At 44.8% G+C, this 19,610-nt stretch overlaps 1 protein-coding gene across 4 annotated transcripts in view; it reads right to left on the bottom strand.

Moving 5' to 3' along the window:
- The window catches only part of LARP1 (La ribonucleoprotein 1, translational regulator), a 106,895-nt gene that overhangs the window by 34,196 nt on the left and 53,089 nt on the right, over positions 1–19,610 (bottom strand). For 3 of the 4 annotated variants that reach the window (XM_085317929.1, XM_085317931.1, XM_085317930.1), the window contains exon 1: positions 1,995–2,095. The exons of the other annotated variant lie outside the window; for it this stretch is intronic. In XM_085317929.1, the coding sequence (XP_085174055.1) occupies positions 1,995–2,076 (82 nt within the window). In that variant the 5' untranslated portion in view covers positions 2,077–2,095. Of the gene's footprint in view, positions 1–1,994; positions 2,096–19,610 lie in introns of those variants that run through there. 4 annotated transcript variants of the gene reach the window in all.

Below are 19,610 nucleotides of genomic sequence, written 5' to 3'. Positions count from 1 at the left end.
TCCAGGCAAGCCTGTCACCCCCCAGCCAGTGGTTCTACCCTGTCTTTGCCTGCCATATTTACACTTGTGTGCTTTGAGATATCAGGGCTTTCAGATAAGCTTAGCACACAGGAAGAGAAAGCATGGCACCACCTTTAAGGCTCTTCTGGTGAAACCATGAGTCAGGACTGCACACTGTCAAAGATGGCTAATAGTAAGAGGAATTCTGTTTTTAAACTTTCCCCTTATCTGCTTAAAAAAAAAAAAAAAAAAGACAGAATTGTGAAACACCCCAGCTCTGTGGGTAACATTTTCTGCAGTACTACTGACAGGTAACTTGCATTTACTGAAAAGCACACACTATCGTCTGCTGCAGAAACACACTTGTGCCCCACCCTGGAGCCATCTGTGAAGGTCTGCAAACAGCTGGAGCACAGAGGATGGAGTTGTGCCAATCAAAGGACATCTCCAACACAGCAACACAGGCATAGAGAACAGAGAAAGCCCAACATCTGATGAAGGCAGATCTTCAATAGGCTGCAGGAAGCCTCTTTCTAGGGGAAGGAAGAAGAAAAAAAATCTCTAAGTAGCAGAAACTTTTCTATGCAGTCATTGCTCTGCCCTGATTTCAGACCCRTTGTACTCAACGCATGGGAAGACACAAGCCACTTTCAATATTTTACTTTCTGGCACATTCTGAAAGTGATACAAAAATGAAAGCCTTACAAATGCTGAGGTTACTTTTCAGGCACCTAGGAGAAGCAACTTCTGCAATGCTCTGAGCGCCCTGTTAACCGGCTAGAGCTCTGGAAACAAATACACATGCATGTTTTGCTGCCATCTGCTCAGTTCATAAAGCCAAACTACATTGTCTCAAACATTACACTAGACCTCTCATAAAGCAGTGAGTTATTTTTCTGAAATCAGCTTTAAGACAATGGTGCCAATTTTCACATTTCCAAGTTTTTATCATTCAGTACTTCACAAACAGCAATCGAATTTATCTGCACAACATTGCTGTGAGTTAGGGAAGCAGAATCCCATTGCAAAAATGAAGACGCAGGCAGAAGGTAGACAGTGATGCATCCAAGGTTGCACAAGGCAGTCAGGAACTGATCCWCACTCCTCACGCTTTTGCCGTGGAACATCCAAAAGGTACCAGAGCTCCCRAGACAACAGCTTCTTACTGTCTGTTCATGGTATCACCAGGGCAAACACACACCTCTACCTCAGTTCTAGCAATTCAACAACAACAACAAGAAGGAAGAGTCCCCAGCAGTTTTGGAGCACAAGAATTAAGACTATTGACACATGCTTTTAAAAACTGCATCACCTTTCTGATTTGGGCATCCCATCTGGAACAGCCTCCCCCTCTCTCACTCCCTCCCAAGACTAGGAGCCCAAGCCTTTTCTGCAGCGTTCATCCTACAAAGACTGCATTGACTGTTGGGGCCAGGAAAGACATTGGTCTTGCACCAGTGGCAGTACAGGTATATCACAGTTGTCATTAATAGGGACACACAGCAGCAACACACACTTTAAACAAGCTAAGGGGAAAAAATCTTCATCTTTTAAACTTATAGCAAATTTAAATAYACATTTTCAGATTCATGGACAAATCAAACCATATATAACTAACATAGACTAACAGCTGYAGTTCTGAGTTACACTTGCATATTCAGACTTCAGTGTTTTGAGTTACATATGATCAAGATCTACAAGCCCCCAAACCTGGGAGACCTCTTTCAACCTGGACCCCCAAATTTGCCAAGCTACAATGTTTTGGAGGAAGGCAGTTTTCCACAGACTATAATCATTACTACACGAAAGCATGAAACATGTCAGTGCCATACAGGAATGACTAAATATTAGTAGTATTATTTTTTATTTTAAAGTCTGTTGCATATCCTTCTATCAGTCTTCTAAATACAGTCAGAGCTGACTTTGCATAAAAGAAGTGCAGAGGTGGTGGACGGGGAGAAGTTTAAAGAGCTCCATTTTTCATTAATACATACCAGAATGGCCATCAGCTGGAAATATATCTGCAAAAGAAAAAAAGAAAACATTTGTATTTGTTGCAGCTGAAATGTGGATCATACTAAAAAGGTTCCTATTCTTTCCATTTGTTTGTTTTAACTAAACAGAGGAAGTATTTTCTTACTTTCCCCAAGTTAAGTATCAATCTAGCTTGGAACTYGGTTCAACCACTTGTCTCAAGGAAGATTTTTAAGGAGTTAAGAGAGCATTTACCTGAATTGTTGTTTTCATAAACAATCTTCTATATTAGCTTCTAACAGACAGTGGTAAGGAATAAAAACTGCGTGGAGCACTGTCCATCTTGCAAAGGGCTAGTCTGTGAGACCCACCCACCCTAACCAGTRCTTCTGAATGGATACCTCCAGAAAGAGCATGTAACTAACAGTGACCAGGCCAAGGCACCACAGACAGCAGTCGAAGTAAAATCAAGACAGGCATTTTCCTGATAGTTCTTGGTTTTCATAGCCACCTGGAAAGTCAACAGCTATGCCTGGCTCCCACACAGCATACACACCAACAAACAGGCAGATAGAGGCATGCACCCACCATCCAAACACAGCATCCACATGCAAATGATGCTTTGGCACATCACGCATCACCTAAGAGGGAATGCCTTCCCTTCCCACTTTAGATGGCTCTGCAAGCAAGAACCCCTTGGCACAGAGCTACTGGAGTCTGCAGGTGCTCTACTCCTGAGACAACAGATCACTCAAGCCTCCCACCCCCCTCMAGCTCTTTCCTGCTTGAGGTACAAKTCATTTTACTGCAAAATCTTGTTTATTTTGAAGGCAAGAACGAAACTGGGAAGAAGTAGTTTTCTAAAGTAGTTCAGAAAGATCAGACAAAAGATTCATTCCTTTGAGAAGCATGCAGGAGAGCATGTTTGGAGAAACCTTGTTAGCAAAGGCTCCACAAGAAGCTATGMAAAAGCATTTCTGAGAGCACAACACATCACATTTTCATTAAGGAACTTAGAAGAATAGGGGGAAGGGAGGCTGACAGTGAGCCAAGGTTCTCCTAGGACAGAGGGCAGGCCCCTGGCTCCAGCTTATCAGCTGCCCAAAACACACATTCAGCTGGAAAGTCACAAGWGAGTTGCAGCAAGGACTATCCCTTCAACAGGGCAACTCTCTCTGTCCTGGGCTCAACCAACACAGACACAGCAAAAGCACACCTCCTCCCAAAACTGCTCCTCTTTCTCTACCTTTGACAGTGCACCATATCCAAGGTATCATCAGGCTGGAACCCTTTTACCCACCTATGAGCAGAAGCAGCAACTGAACAATCAAAACTCCCTCCACCATTATACAGGCTTATGACCTGTGGGCCACATTGAAGGCACGATCTCAGAGAAAAGCCAACTCAACCAGAAAAGCCAGGCTCCCCATGCCATAGATTCTTTGTAGACTGCATGTTCCTACTGTAACCTTCCACCAATACATCATCACCTAAGCACATCTAACATCTTATATTCTTGTAATGGTTACCGATGAGGTCAGGCTCCTACAGCAGTGAGCAGAAACACCCTGCACTTGATCTAACAGGTCCCAGAACAAGAGAGTTCCTGTATTTCCCTACTTAGACAATTCCCAGCCAACTTTTTTACCAAAGAACAAGGTGGAAGTGCTGGTTAATGCATATCCCATCTGTTTGGATCAGCTAACTGTACTGAAGATCAAAAACAAACAAAAAAATCCACAAAACAAAAAACAAAACCACACACAAGCAGCTGAGAGAAGGAATTCCTTCGTGCCAGGCAGCCAAAAACTGCAGGTCTTGGCAACCATTCCCTTTGCTATACCACTGCCAGATGCAATGCTCTGGTCTGCACTCCTGCTAGGCTGTTCAACCAATCCTTCATCAAATGCACTGAGGCCTGGCTAGCCATCTGCACAGCCAGCCAACCAGTTTCTAAGAGGTACAGGCCACTCCCCTGCTTTTCCTCCCCACTTCYTGAAACCATGACTGCTGCCAAATCAGGTAGTAACCACAGGTGATCCCTAAAGGATGTTCTCCTATCAGGCATGCCATCACTGCAACTCATTGCTTGTGTTCCCTCAAGGTCCCTGCTTAGCTTGCAGTTGCATCCCCACTGCCCCATCCAGCTGCCTGGTGATGAGGGGCAAGGCTCACCTGGCTTCTCTTGAGTTTGGCCACCGAAACAGATTTTCCACCACATTTGCTAGAAGAGTAGTGGAAACTCTTCAGTGGCTTGTGCCACTGGAAAGCAAGGGCCACACACGATAGACGGGGCAGCTATTGCTCACATTCACCCTGACAGTTCTGTCAGCATGACCCCAGTGGAGGAATGGCACTTCCCTGTTCTCCAGTCCTCAGCCSTCCTCTTGTTGGTGGGAGGCTGAGCTTCCCCAGATTGTCAGACCTATGATTAATGCAGATTTGAAATTAAGCTTTCAGGAGTGGAGATGCAGAGTTTGGTACCTGCATGCAGCTTTTCCCACAGCAGAGAACAAGCACAGAGCAATCAGTCAGCAGGGCTTACTCTTCTGAGAAAGAGAGGTGCTCGGAGGACAGGTGTGAGGCARGGCGAGCCAGAGGCTGCCAGGCACCAAGTCCCTTTGGGATGCCTGTTTCCCTGTTCTTCCTTGCAAGCACAAATGACTAGATTAGAAATTAGCCTGCCAATTAAGGGCAGCACCTGATGTGCCCAAGTCTAAATTAGGTAACACTTTCATTTCTCCAGGAAGCCATGGCAAGGCAGAAGAAAGCAGAAACATGCATGGCCAGCAGGCCAAAGATAAATCACTAGGACTGTTCTCCAAGCAGCCTATTTAACACACTTTGGGACTGTCATTGCCAGCACAGTTCAGTTCATTTCCCAGTGCTCTCAAGGTTAGCATAAAGACAATGSTGAAATTTTACTTTATCCAATACTAAAAGGGGTGAATCCAGTAAGCTGGACCCACTGATTTCTCCTGTCATACACAATATTTTCCTACCTGCGTTCCCCTCAGGAAATCCCAGTGCCAGGCATCCTAACACAGGCTGGACACTGCAGAAGAGCACATGGGCAAGGGTGATGCTCCACACCAACTCTCCACTTAACCAGCTGCCTGCCAAGTACTGGGCAGTGTCAGACTACAGCAATCTTATCCCACCCGCACTGCAACTCCCAGCTAAATCCAGCCCTACAATGCTAGGTCAATACAAAGTAATTCCCAGGCAACCAAACAGGAAGGAGTACAAAGTAGCCAATGCTGCAATGTGAGAGAGGAAGCCCTAAGAAATCTGGACTCTGTAGTCACACATTTCCTCCCCCTTCCTATATGCAGACATTTCATTTCTCAGCATAGGTCCAAAACCAGGAAGTCTTAAGAGGTGGAATCCTTCCTTAAACAGAAGGATTATAATTACTACAGGCATTGGTAACTCTTCATCATAGCATCAATCTCTGCCAAGCCAGGTATTTCCCAAACACTCCAGCATCCGACTCTGCTCTGTATGCTATCCGTACAGCCTACATCTTAGCAGAAACAAAGTTTCATGAATCTCCCTGTTATCATTTAAAAGTGAGGGCAGCAGCATAGAAAAGGAAAGAGCAGGAAGAGGTCAAGGACCCATGTTGTAGCTAGCAGGATGTTTGGGAGGGCACTAAGCATCCCTTACCGGACTGTCATTCAAGGGCGCAGACATTTTACAAAAGAGTTTGCTCTGAGCACCAATACCAAGAGCAGCAGTGCTAAAAGCCCAGGGGACATGACTAAATTAAGGGCAGCCATTCCTACTTTAGGGGAGTATGTATGCGTGTTTGGGGCGGGGGGGGGGGGGAGGGAGGTCACAGAATCCCAGTATTTGCCTGCTGATATTTTTAAACACAGGAGGAGATTGTATGTTAAACTGGGGCATTTAAAGAGAAAAGCTGATGTATCTACATATATTCCCCCTCTTCGGGGACGATCTGGCCACTGCTACTATTCAGGTATCTGGGACAGGTCCAGAAAGGCTATCCCATTTGCAAGCCCAAGCCTCCTCTCTGCTGCTCCCTCTGCTCACTGCAGAAGCGCCCCGCCAGTCAGGTTCCTCCATCAGTCCCCATCCTCAATCTACGCTTTAATGCCAAATTCAGACAGCCTCCCTGAAAGCTTGTCTTCTCTCTGCTCAAGCTCTACAAGGTTCAAGTCCCAGTCCCCAGCCTTCCTGCTATGGATGCTGCCTCCAGCCGAGGCCAGGGAGGCAGTGGCTGAAGACACGTTCATTAGCCCTGATGCAAGAGAAACACACTGACTCATTATTACAGCAACTCACGGTTGTAACTGCCAAGAGGGGCAACACAGCCACAAGCTGAGCTATAGGGAGAACCAGCCAAGCTCTATGCACTCTACAGGTCCACTTTCCAAACAGAGGAAAAAAAAAAAAAGAAAAAGAAAAAGCTCAGCGCATTTAATGTCACCTGCTTTTCACAAAAGCATGTCAGCTGGTTCTACTGTACTGGGGTGGTGCTGAGTGTGCACTGCTCTCCTGTAAGTGGAGAGGCAAAAGCAGATGTGACCGTGAAGYCCTCAGTCATACCCACCATGACACAGGGCCACTAAACACTGACACTATCTCACCCACAACCATCTGCATAGTTTGCATTTCTTCTTCTATAAGGCACTGGACAGACATCAGCTGATTTATCCTGACCAGATACACGTGAAGTTGTAACTAAGCCATCTTCCATGCTTTGTAGACAAGACTTAGACATACGCAAAAAGTGACCTCTCCAAGGTCATGCAGGGACTCAGCAGCAGAGACATGACCAAAACTCAGCAGTATAGCCTCAAAAGCTGCTGGACTGCAATTGTTTCCCAGAAGAGGGAAGGAAAATCCTGATGGATGGCAGGAATGCTGAGGATCAGGATCACTCCACTCCTAACACAATCTTCTACCAGGACAGAAGTTTCCCTTCTGCTCTTTTGGCTACAAAGGCAATCTKCCCAATATAAACAACACAGAGAGAGAAAAAAAACAAGTCACATAGTCCAATGTCTGCTGCGAAGAGACCAGTGTTGCTAGGATCTCTTTTCCATCCCCAGGCAACATTTCAGCTCAAATCTACACCGTCTGGTTTCCCCTCAGAGGCCTAGATAGTGCCTGCACAAGTTCCTGAGACAGCTACAGCCCTCTTCAAAGCAATGCTCTATGGAGAAGGGGGTGAGGTCTGCTAAGAAAAAGCAGCAAAGCAAGACATTCAAAACCCAAAGATTACCATTCCCAATTACATCCTGATCTCCTGCTCACTTCCTGCTCCCCTCCTTCCTTACCTGCAGAGCAAGCTCAGGGARGGCCTGGCTCTCAGCAACCCAAATCTTCCCAGCCCTCTTCAACTGCCAGGTCAGGACACACACGCTTCTTAAAAATGTTTCACTATCATAACAAGAAGTATGTTTACCCTCTCAAATGGAAGCTGAAGTTTGAGATGGGAAAAAGACTCTACACTGATAACATGTTTCTCTCTCTAATTTTGATTACCCTAAGACACGAACAGGTTCTGCTCATGCAAGGGCTAAAATAAAATAACTACAGAAGCACTCATCAGCTTCCAAATCTCTTTCTCTGCAAAGGTGTTCAGACCGCTGGACCCTTGCTGGGTTTTCCTTTTTCTGACCTTTCTATATGGAGGATATCTGTCTTAAACAGTCAACTATTAGTTAAAGACATCCCAGTCACCTTTGCCAGAAGGCTGAAGAGACACAAAGAGAATGAGCTCCTACACTGATTTCCCACAAATCATGTGGAATCAAATCCTTCAAATGGATTTTTAATGCAGAAATAACCATGTCTTCGGTGCTGTTCAGCCTGGGTGCCCCAGATGACTACACATACTTGAAAAGGGATGAAGATCTCTGGCCTCAAAAGAGCAGCAACCCCAGAAAAATTACTTACTTCAAAATGAAACCATCTACATGTCTTGGACAGCTCCCTACCTTTGAATTTACACCATGCACTAAACTTAATTAGTATCTCAATGCCAATATTAGGTCTCCTCATGACAATAGCAAGATGAAGGAGATAGGAGCGGACTTAACATGGTTGTGATTTTGGCAACTAATCGAACACACAAATGCCAGTAGAATGGGCACCATGTTTGGCAAAAAGCACCTTTCTGAAGCCTACTTAGAAGAGGGGTTCACCTCTTCTCCAAGCAACAGAGATGTCAGTGGGCTTCTGGAGAATGCATCTGGTCAGACTGACCAGAAAATGCGACAGCCCTCCAAACAAACAGCCCTGTAAATTCAACGCTCACATGTGCACAGACACACAAAAAATAACTAAGGTCATGGCTGTTTTTTCTCCCAGTCACTTATCAATGCTTGTGTTAGAGAGAACAAACACTGGACATTTTCTCACATTAACCCTTTCAACCCCCCTCCCCAAAATTGAATGAGAAAAAATATTGCTGCTCAAACCACAAGCTGAAACACTCCTATTAATGCATCAGGTGAAAACCTGCAGAAAAATTACAGAAAGTTAAAAAAGGGAAGAGCAAGAATAAGTTCAATTACTGTTCGCATGTAGCAACTGGTGACCTAACTCTCTTCCTCACATCCTTTAACTACCAAAAAGCCTAGAGTGATATCACTGAGAGTCTCCAGCTGATTCAAACAGGCAACTTATATATAAATCAAGGTCTAGCATACGGCTGGCAGGGAAGAGGCCAGAGGTACCAGAACCACCCACCTCAAACTGTTAAGTTACAGGATATTGGACAGGCAATAAAATTCCAGGTATGATAACATTAAGATGTCTCAGAGACACTCAATAAAATAAAGGAAATATTTAGGTGCAGCACAAAAGCTAATAGGATCCCGCTGTGTGGAAACCGACACTGGATAAGGTTTCCCTATGACACGCTTGTCACATACTGCTCCGCAACACCCTTTCCTGCATACATACACAGGGCAGGCAGTCCAAGAGCAAAATTCTACTTCAGAAGGAAAGCTCAGTCAATGATAAGCAAAACAGACACATTCTCCCCACAGAGGAAAAAGCTCTCCCCCTCCCAAAGGGGACATCACATCATTGCAGCTAGAAATCCAATCTCTGATTGAAAGAGGAGATTTCCTCACCCAGCCCCCAACTCCCCCAGTATTACAGGCATGCTCCTTCATCACACAAGGATGCCATAAATCCTGGTGACATCCCCAGGAACTGCAAACCACAAGGCTGCCTCCACCTTAGTGCTATGGGCAGAGCAGGGGCTCTGTAGGATACACGAGGCAGCAAAGTGAAGAGAACATAATTACATCCCTTAACTGAATCAGAAATCCCCAAACTCATAATCTGTTTGAGATGATTTTCCCCCCCTGTGGCCTAGCTGCTTTTCCAATCACTCCCCAAACTTTTTCTTTGCTTAGTTCAACATTTCTACTGTTAATTAAATCAAGTCAGACTTCAACTCCAAATGAAATAAGATGGTTATCTGCCCAAGATCTGCCATGTCTCTTCCAAACCTTCTTCGAAGTTGTACTTACAGGTTTAATTCTACATTTTAAAAACATGGGTCACTTTTACATGACATTCCTCCCTGCACACAGTAAAAACATCACATTAATCATTCTCTGATTATAAAAGGGGAGCTAAAACAGTTCACCCGAGAATGCTACATAGGCTGTCAGGAAGCCAAAGAAAATCAGTCCYTTTTTTGCTTGGCTCAGTGTAAGACCCTCTGCAGCAAAGAGTGAATTTCTGAGCAGCCAGAGGATGCGTTAGATCGTATCAGGCATTCCCTCAAGCTCCCAAGGTTTAGCAGGGAGTTGGGAACTGAAATTAATGTGATTACAGTCATGAAAGTGGCATGCTTTGTCATCTGAGCACATGGTACAAAGACACCTCCAAGATGTTTTTTTTTTTGTTTTGTTTTTTTTTTGTTTTTTTTTTTTGTCTTCTTGGGTGGAATCTCATGCACAAATATTCTATCACTTCTTTTTCAGTCAGATTAAAACCCTCAACATCATCATTGGGACGCATTTCTCCATCTCTTAATACTTGCTGTCATAATCAAGCAATTTCTCAGCATCAATATGTACCAGAGAGATTCTTTACAATTACTACTTTGCTTGTTTTTTCCTTCGCTTCCTCCCTTGCGTGGCCTTGCAGCTAACTTGCCAAGCTGAACCTGTCTGGAGGTATGCAGGTAGGGCAAAGCCATTCAGTCACTCCTTTATATACCTCTTCTTGTGCTGTATGAGGACAAGAGCACTGCTATCTACAAAGATGCAAGACTTYGGTATTATGGTGAAGACCATCTTCAGTAGGCTTGTTCAGGTTTTGGGGGGGAAAAAGGAATTTTGTTTGTTTTTGTCATTAATAGATATTGTTCCAAAGCTGACGTTATAACTATCTGGGAAGGACTACAGTAAAGATATAATTACTGCAATGAAAATCTTAAATGTCTTTCAGGGAAAAAAAATTATTGTTCCCTTTGTAACATTTAACACACAAAAATGGAAGATGTGACCTTGAAGTATCTGAAAAAAAAATATAACTCTTGTACTTTGAATTGAAGTGAATGTTGTCCTACCAATGTTTGATTCTTATTCATTAATTACAAGTTCTCACTATTTTATTCTCACTAACTTCTTTAATCTGTAAGTGTRCAAATCAGATAATCTTAACACTAACATTTGGTAAATTAACGATCACTTATTTGCAGCACTAACCAAAAGCTTTCAAAAACATAGTTAACAATGAAAAAAAATCAGAATGAGTTTAGTGTGAAGGCTGAAAGCATGTCACAAATAACTTGGTGAGGGATAGTGCGATGTATTAAACAACCCACCCATCCTGTGACAGTATCTTCAAGCTACCAAACAGGCATGTATGACACCACCACCTGAACTTCTCCTGTCAGTCTCCCCACTCTTACTTTCCCATCAACAAAATCAACTCTTTCTTCATTTTTGTGGCTTTTACAATTTGATACTTGATCCCCCACATATTTAGTCATTAAAAACTCACCTCTTAGTTCTGTGTTTCAGACTTCTTAAAACCTACCGTACCTAGCCCTGAAAATCCTCTGTTCTCTTCACATACGTACCCCACAGGCAAGTCAAAAAAGTCAAACGACTATTGGGAAATGAGGAGAAAAAGATAAGCAATCCCCTGAGCCCTGTCGCCCGCCAGCAGATTGGCTGATCCCTTCCAGCACACAGCCGTGCCCTGCAGACTGCAGAGTCACTCTGCAGGAGCAAGGCACACACAGCCGCTCAGCTGGAAAAACATGTTCAGCAGTACACTTGGGACAGACTGCTTCCTCCCACCACCCCCTGGACTTYGGGGGCTGCATCCCCCACACTGTATCAGGAAAATACAGCAGAGCATCATCGGGCACCCACCAAGCCTGCACAGACCATGTGCATGCTGCTGTCCTGGGCTTACGCAGATCCCTTACTGTGCCAACGCCCAGAGCGCAGGGGAAAGGACATCAGCATATTTCCACCCCTCCTACCCGGTCTTCCAATCATAGTTTAACTTTGGCTTGTGTGTCAAGGACACACGATGTTCACAAATCCCATTCAAGCCCCCATTTCTTCCAAGTGTCCCAAGAACCTCCCTAGTTATTGCTATTATCAGGGGCTCTCTGAAGAGCTTGCTAACAACCAAGAAATAGTATCGTGGAGCTCCAGAAATGCTTCTCCTCTGCAACCTTCCTCCTGGATCAGAAATGTCAAATCAAGTTTCTCCACATACAAAGTTTCCTCTCCTGGACTAGGAGGCCAGGGCTACTTCGGGGAACAAGCTATGAGTGCAGAAAGGTACCAGTGGGCACATAATCAGCTATCAAGCCAGCTGTCTCACAAGCAGCATGTTACAGACTTATTTCAGCCACCTCAAGGGGAGCCAAGCAGGAAGTTAACATGTTCCCCAGGAACACAGGTTAGGGCAAGCTGTACTGACACGTGTGTGTGTACACATGCATGCACTTGAGAGGGAACCAGATTGTCATCTTGAAGATCAAACGAGCAACGGTGTCTGTGTCACCTATTAGTATCACTAAAACCAGACTGAGATGCACTAATAATCCTCAGTCACAGAAACAACCACCACAATTAGATTTTAGTCATTTATAAAATAAATGAAGGCTTCCATTTTATCAGCCATGCCACAGCATTTAACCCAGCTAGAACTCCTGAGGCTCAGCATGGTCACCACCCACACACCTTCAGCCATGAACTATCTCTATCAAGCCTTCTGACTTGTGACCATGTAAAGGAACAGGATGACTCAAAACATAAAACACACAAACAAACAAGAAAAACCACACACACAAATTACAACCACCCTGAAGTACCATACCCTGCTGAAGCCAACTGCCTGCCACGTGTTACTGTACTACAAGACAGGAAAGGGTTGAGGCAAGCTGCTGCTTTTCATAGAATCAGTAAGGTTGGAAGGGACCTCTGGAGATCATCTAGTCCAACCTCCCTGCTCAGCAGGGTCACCTAGAGCATGGTAGGCAGGGTTGCAGCCAGGCAGGCCTTGAAGATCTCCAGAGAAGGAGACTCCACAACCTCTCTGGGCAACCTGGTCCAGTGCTCCATCACTCTCACAGTGAAGAAATTCCCCCTCACCTTCAGGCAGAACTTCCTGTGCTTCAGTTTCTGCCCATTGCCTCTTGTCCTGTCACATGGGACAACTGAAAAGAGTTTGTCCCTGTCCCCCTGACACCCTCCCTTCAGGCACTTACACACATTGATAAGATCCCCCCTCAGTCTCCTCTTCCCCAGGCTAAACAGGCCCAGCTCTCRCAGCYGTTCCTCMTAGGGCAGGTGCTCCAGCCCTCTGATCATCTTTGTAGCCCTACGCTGGACTCTCTCCAGTAGCTCCATGTCTGTCTTGTCCTGGGGAGCCCAGAACTAGATGCAGTACTTGAGATGAGGCCTCCCCAGGGCTGAGTAGAGGAGCAGGATCACCCTCCTCGACCTGCTGGCAACACTCTTCCTGATGCACCCCAGGAGACCRCTGGCTTTCTTGGCCACTAGGGCACATTGCTGGCTCATGGCCAACTTGTCATCCACCAGCACTCCCAGCACACCTTCTGCAGAGCTGCTCTCCAGAAGGTCAGCCCCCAGCTTGGACTGGTGCCTGGGGTTATTTTTCAATAGATGCAGGACCCTGCACTTACCCATGTTGAACCTCAGGAGGTTCCTCTCCACCCAGCTCTCCAGCCTGTCCAGGTCTCTCTGAATGGCAGCACAGCCCTCTGGTATGTCAGCCACTCCTCCCAGCCTGGTATCACCTGCAAACTTGCTGAGGAGGCACTCTGTCCCCTCATCCAGGTCACTGATGAAGAAGTTGAACAGGATGGGACCCAGTACTGAGCCCTGGGGGACACCACTAGCTACAGGCCTCCAACTAGACTCCACGCCACTGATGACAACCCTCCGAGTTCTGCCTTTCAGTCAGTTCTCAATCCACCTCGCTGTCCACTTGCCTAAACCCACACTTCCTGAGCTTATCTAGGAGGATGTTATGGGAGACAGTGTCAAAAGCTTTGCTGAAGTCAAGACAGACAACATCCACTGCTTTCCCCTCGTCTACCCAGCCAGTTATTCCATCATAGAAGGCTATCAGATTGGCTAGGCAGGATTTCCCCTTGGTGAATCCATGCTGGCTACTCCTGATAACCTTCTTTTCCTCTGTATGTCTGGAGATGACATCCAGACAGCTTTGCTCCAGAAGGACACTGAAGATAAACTACAGATAATGCAGGTATTAGATCAGTCGATTCACAGCCGCTCCTCTCTCTCCTTGCACGTCACAGCAGAATATCCCCAAGCACATGTAGCTTTAACACTGCATAAAGAGCTCTTGACCATATCAAAATCTACAGTAAGTTTCAAAACTAAGCTGGGCCTGATGGCTCATTAAGGAATGGCTTCTGCAGTTCTACCAACATCCGCAGCCCCATATGGTCATGAAGTCAGCAGAGCTAAAATATGCCATGCACTGATTTGCTCAGAAAAGGCAGTACAACCCCAGCCTGCCTACACAAGCCCCCCAACTGTAGTACAAATGATGTGCTCTCATGGAGAAAAGTTCAGCTTGGAGCACTTTCTGAGAACCTACAATTAGASGATGAGCCTATGTTTAGAAACATGCTGACACTCTACTTGACCACAATTTCCACAACCTTTCCCCAAAAGCCATACATCTCGTGCAGTATTAGAACTGCCATCAGCAAACTTTTTTTCCCCAACTGTCTCATGCCAATTTTTACTCCACTGCCTCAGCACTCTCATATGCGTACCCACTTCTCCTTTCAGCTAAGCAATCCAGATTGACCCTGACCTGAGACTCTTCCTAAAGAACTCCAGTAATTGGTTTATTCATGATTAAATTCAGTTCCCATTTGTTCTGATCACCAGTTATTGTTGCCTAAATACACAAACAGAAGCTAAGTTCTTGTAACTCTGCATTAGCTTCTTAGAGCCCCTTCCTTATCTCTCCTCTTACCTGCTAAAATCATGCAGTTCTGTCACTTGTTACTAGATTTTCAGATTAGCTGGTTATTTCAAATGCAAGGAGAAAAGTATTCTAACTCCATTAAGAGACCACTAAAAATGGCCCGCATCTACAGAATGAGTTCAGAATAGAAACACAGTTGTAAGTGGGGAAAAAAAGCAACAAATGCAGATCTGGCCACACTGCAGACCACATATACAAGGTACCCAGACCTCTATTCTTCCTCACAACGTAACTTCTTGCCCATGCAAAAGTTCCAGCTGGATGGTATTACCACTATTTAAGATCCCACAGCTCTCTATACATACAAGGAAACCAAGAATTTGATGAAGACAGGAAAGTCATAACAAATGTCAGCAAACCTGAGCCCTTGATGGCAAGTCAGCATAGGTTCCAATGCCAGAATGACAAGAGAATAATATTTTAAAGGCCATGATGCAAATGTGTATCATGGCTAGGAATGAACAGAACCCACCACTCCCAGGTGGACCTGTAGTAAGAGCAGAGCAATGATCCTTCCCAGTTCTCCTACAGATTGTGTGAGATGTTCAGCATGGCAGCTGTACCTCACTTCATCTTGGTCACTGAGACGGGAGTAGAGCTTCTCCGAGAGATGAATGATCATGAAGGACATCAGAATCCTTTGGTAGTATGCAAGTATATTTAAGTTCTTATTAAGATGATGATTTATTTCTTAAATCCTCACTATTTGCAGGGGTAGTAACTGAAAAGATTTTAAAAAAATTTAAAAAATCCAAGCTGGTCTAGATAATACAGCTTTCCACTAAGATACCTGCTCCTTATTTAGCCTAACAAGTGCCATCACTGAGAGTGGCCTGACATTCTTTACAAAGTAGTTTCAAGCATGCAAAGAGCAACCTAACCCTATCCAAGTGGACATTGGGTGTTTCCTTGAGAATAATTTCACACTAATTGAGAATACTGAAAGGCTCAGGTATCATAACTTGGAAACAAGAGTAGATCATTGCAGCTCCAATACCCTGATTCCTAGCCCTGCTTTCTGCACTTGATTTGACCTCACATCTGATCCAATCCCAGTACAAACATCCARGGTACCACAGACAGCAAAAAGCTTAAGGACAGAGAGGAAATAAATAAATAAATAAAGTTGTGGGATTTAAAGAGAAGATTGAAGAGAATCATCTAGTGGTACGTCAGACCTGACAGTCTAGAACTTCAGCTCACAGCAGAAGAAAGCATCGAGTCCCAGTACCTGAGGACAATGAGTCAGCTCTCCAGGAGCTGCACTGCATTCTCCAGCCTTCCTGAAGCAAACAGCGCAGAACAGGGCAAAGGTCCAGCATGAAGCTGAAGGGCAAAGGTATGCGGGGGAGGGAAAACACCAATCCGCACTTTTTTTGAGCAATGTGTTTCAGTTATCTGCGTCCCCTGCTTCGCCAGGGAACGGGAAAACTTACTCAAACTTGAGTTGTGGGATTAGAACAAAACAGTATTTCAGAGAGGAAACCTGGGGGTAGGAAGGGGAGGAGGGAAGGACTCCTGCTGTGATAGCAGAGCTCTGTTGCAACAAACAGCTAGAAGAGCTCCACAGTTACATGCCACGACAGAGCAAGAATTGCCCAACACTTTGGAAATAGGCGTGTACTGCTCTACCAAGCTGGATACCCAAGGAAGCGCATGTGCGCCTCTACTCTAAATGCAAAGACATGCCAAAGGAAAATAAGTTTCCCATACATCTTATCTCCAGTACTGGAGACTGGTTTCAAGGAAAGTCCTCTGGGGAGTTAGTCAGCAAGACGTGAGAAGCTAATGAATCTTTCCCCACATTTTTCTCAGTACTAGTTGCCAACCCAGCCTGTGCTCTGGCATAAAACAAAATACGCTGTCCCTGAACAATAGTCAGCTAAGCTCTGATGCTTGCTACTAGAAACTAAGGTGTGCCTTCTGGAAAGTACTAGTTATCCTTCAAGTGTATTTGCCAGATGGCAAGTAAGAAACTCTATTCAAGAAACTAAAATACCTTCTGCATCTCCACTAGGAAACAGTGAGCGCTGTTTTCTAGTGACAGCATGCTTGCAGCCAGAATGAAACCACGATAAAAGTCAGTGCAGACAAAGCTCAGCAACTGCAGTGCTAGGTCATTAAAATCTGCATGCTCTTACTTCCGAGCCATAAAAAGCTTTAAAAATTAAGAAGTGCCGAGTGCCTTGATGCAACATTTCTTGAAATAAACCCAGCAGGTTTTCAAAACAGAGTGCTGTTAACACCTGCCTGCACTAATGCTTGCATCATCACGAGCACTAGTGCAGGACACAACAGATGAGTACAAAATGTTCCGGAAGATTTAGCAGAGGCTTAACTTCAAGTTGCACTTCTCCTCTATAAAAGAATTTGGAGAAAGTATTTTAAATTTGGTTTATGGCCAAAACTGCAAAGCTGTTTTTATCAGAAAACATTTCCTTTGCTACCATTGTGCCTTCTCAAGTTCGGCTGCTGAGTGAACTTATTTAAATGATAAGAAGAGAACATATAGCAACTTTTGTGTAACTAGAGGGGAGTTGCACAGATCTCACTACTAGACCACTGAAGAGTCAGAACGAGATGGATCCCCTTTTTCCTCACTTGTACCCTTGACTGTCCAATGCATACGGACAGAAACAACGACATCCATCTTGCCAAAAATACCAGGGAAAGATCTTCCGGTGTACCATTCCACTGGAGCTCGAGCCTTCACTTTCAGCATCTGCAGCATCACCGGCATCGAGCTCAATCTAGCCGTTTCTCCGCTGAATGCGGCATTGCTCTTTTCTTGGCAGAAGGAGTTAAGCTAGGAGAGACTTCATTTTAACAGTCCATCTCCCTGAAAAAGCAGAGCTATCTACTCAATCATTGCATTACAAACCTCATTCCCAGCCATAAGCACACCACAAAACTGCTACAGCAGGTGTGCTAGACATCAGCCTATGAAGGAAGATCATAACCCTCCAAAAATGAGGCTCTTCAGTTCCCGTTCCAGTCTCCCAATGAATTCAACTTTCACAGACAGTATTCAACTGCAGCAGGCTGAACAGCTCAAAACAGGCAGAGAGCAGACCTAGATTTGCTGAGCTCTTCCACATCTATATTCAGACACTGACTGCAGAAACTCGCAAAGAGAACATGGCTCTGTTTTCTCTGGGCCACGGCTCAAGTCTGTCACTTTTAAAAGCACCAATTCCAACGTGGATCATTACAGAATGGGCAAATGCCTAAGGAGCATATCTTGTCCATTAAATCTGCTCTACAGGCCTAAAATTACTACAAATCATTATTTAAAAAAAATAAAGCTTTCAAAGCCTGTAAAAGAAGCCATAGAGGGACCTCTGTATATTTGCAAAGCTGTCCTGATACTCACTAAGCTTTTCAAGAAAAACAAGGGTCTCCTCCTTACCTCTGGCAGGATCAGGGCTGGGAACATTCAACATCTCCAGAACACAAACACTGTTCTGGCAACACAGTTCTACTATGAACTATGCATTCTCTAAGCTATGTTGAAAAAAATAAAAAATTTCAATAGTGAATTTCCAGGATTTAAAACCAGTTTTAAATATATAAAGAAGTCATTTTTTCTTAGATGATCTTCTGGAGGTCACTGCAACACGAAAAGTCACCTTGCCAACACGTCTTTCTCAAAGTCATGCTCCAAATCTTTTTGTGAACTTCTGCAAAAGAAACCCGCTACTCAAAGCAGTGAAGACATGACAGGAGCCTACCAAGTTTAGAAGGACATATTCAGGCGAAAGCCCACTACGCAAGGTCAGCTGTGAGCCTGCCTCTCGTGGGAGCTCGTCAGCCATGTTTATTTTACACRTTTTCTTTTCTGCTAACGGAACAGGCAGCAAAAGAAACAATGTCCCCAGTGCAAGAGAGCCAAGTAGCAGCGTGGAGAGCAGCACCGTATGAACCAGATATTGCTGCCAAGCATCACAAATGCACCACTAATCAATTCCATTATTTAAACACCTTTGGGAATACTCAGACACCTCTGTCGAGCACAACAGAATGCTGGGTGTTGCAAGATTAATTCCTTACCTCGCTGTAAGGTGCGCATGCTCCTCTTAAATATCATTTCACAAGTCAAAAAGACCCCCTCCTCTCCAAACAGGTCTGACAGATCTCCTTTCTACGGCATTTCCCCAGCTTTGCAAGGGGCCTGGTAACGGAACATTGTCTTTTAAGAGCTTTAAACACGAGTGTTAAAGCGTCAATAGGAACATACAAGGGAGAAAGGTAGAATGAACACTGTGAGATGTCTGTATTTACCTCATTTTAAATAAAAACATATAATTTTAACAGAGAGAAACAAGAAAGATACCGTAACTCATTAGAGATGCAGGTGATAAAAGTCATGATGACATATGGAATAAACGGAACCAGAAAGACATTGGCACTAAACTACTCATCATGCTGTACGGTACAGCATTTYTGAATGCTGTAGAATACAGCACAACACCCAGGAAGGCAGTGTGACGTAGCCTCACTTTTGGATAAAGGAGTACTATGACCAGCTTTATGTCATACAGCAAGAGGCAAACGTAAACAGCAARCTGCTCTAGATTTTATTAAAGTTATGCTTATATCATTGCATTGGATGACAGACCACAGACCTATCTGAACAGACTTCTACCTGGCGCAATTAATTTATCCTCTATTTTCCCCATTAAGATGACAGCTTTCCAGGTGGAAATAGCAGAGCTGTCCATCTTCCAAAGATCGATACCTCCAATGAATCATCGCGTTACAGTACCAGTTCTTGCAAAATGCTAGCAYGTACGGTAATGAGAAAACTGAGGTCATATCTGGCAGCGTTATTTCGTGTTTACAGAGGCTGACTGGAAAAATTAAGAGTCTTTCCCAAACAAGATGTTCACCGGGACATTCCCCTTGCACCCCTTTGAAGGGAATCGGCGCTACGCGATCCCTCTTGGGAAAAGCGACACCGACTCAACGGGAATTCTGCGACTTCAGTCTCTGCTTAAAACAGCGGCCGGCTACAACCGCGCTGCCCGCACCGCCTCGCCCGAGCGCTGCCCCTGCGCTTCCCGCGGCGGCCGGGCTGGCGACGAGGGCCCAGGAGCCGCGGCAGAGCCGCCGCCGCCGCCGCC

Source organism: Rhea americana, unplaced genomic scaffold (assembly GCF_003343005.1).
Source record: "Rhea americana isolate MKP2758 unplaced genomic scaffold, rheAme1 scaffold_51, whole genome shotgun sequence".
NCBI lineage: Eukaryota > Metazoa > Chordata > Aves > Rheiformes > Rheidae > Rhea > Rhea americana.
This window is presented reverse-complemented; position numbering and strand designations above follow the sequence as displayed.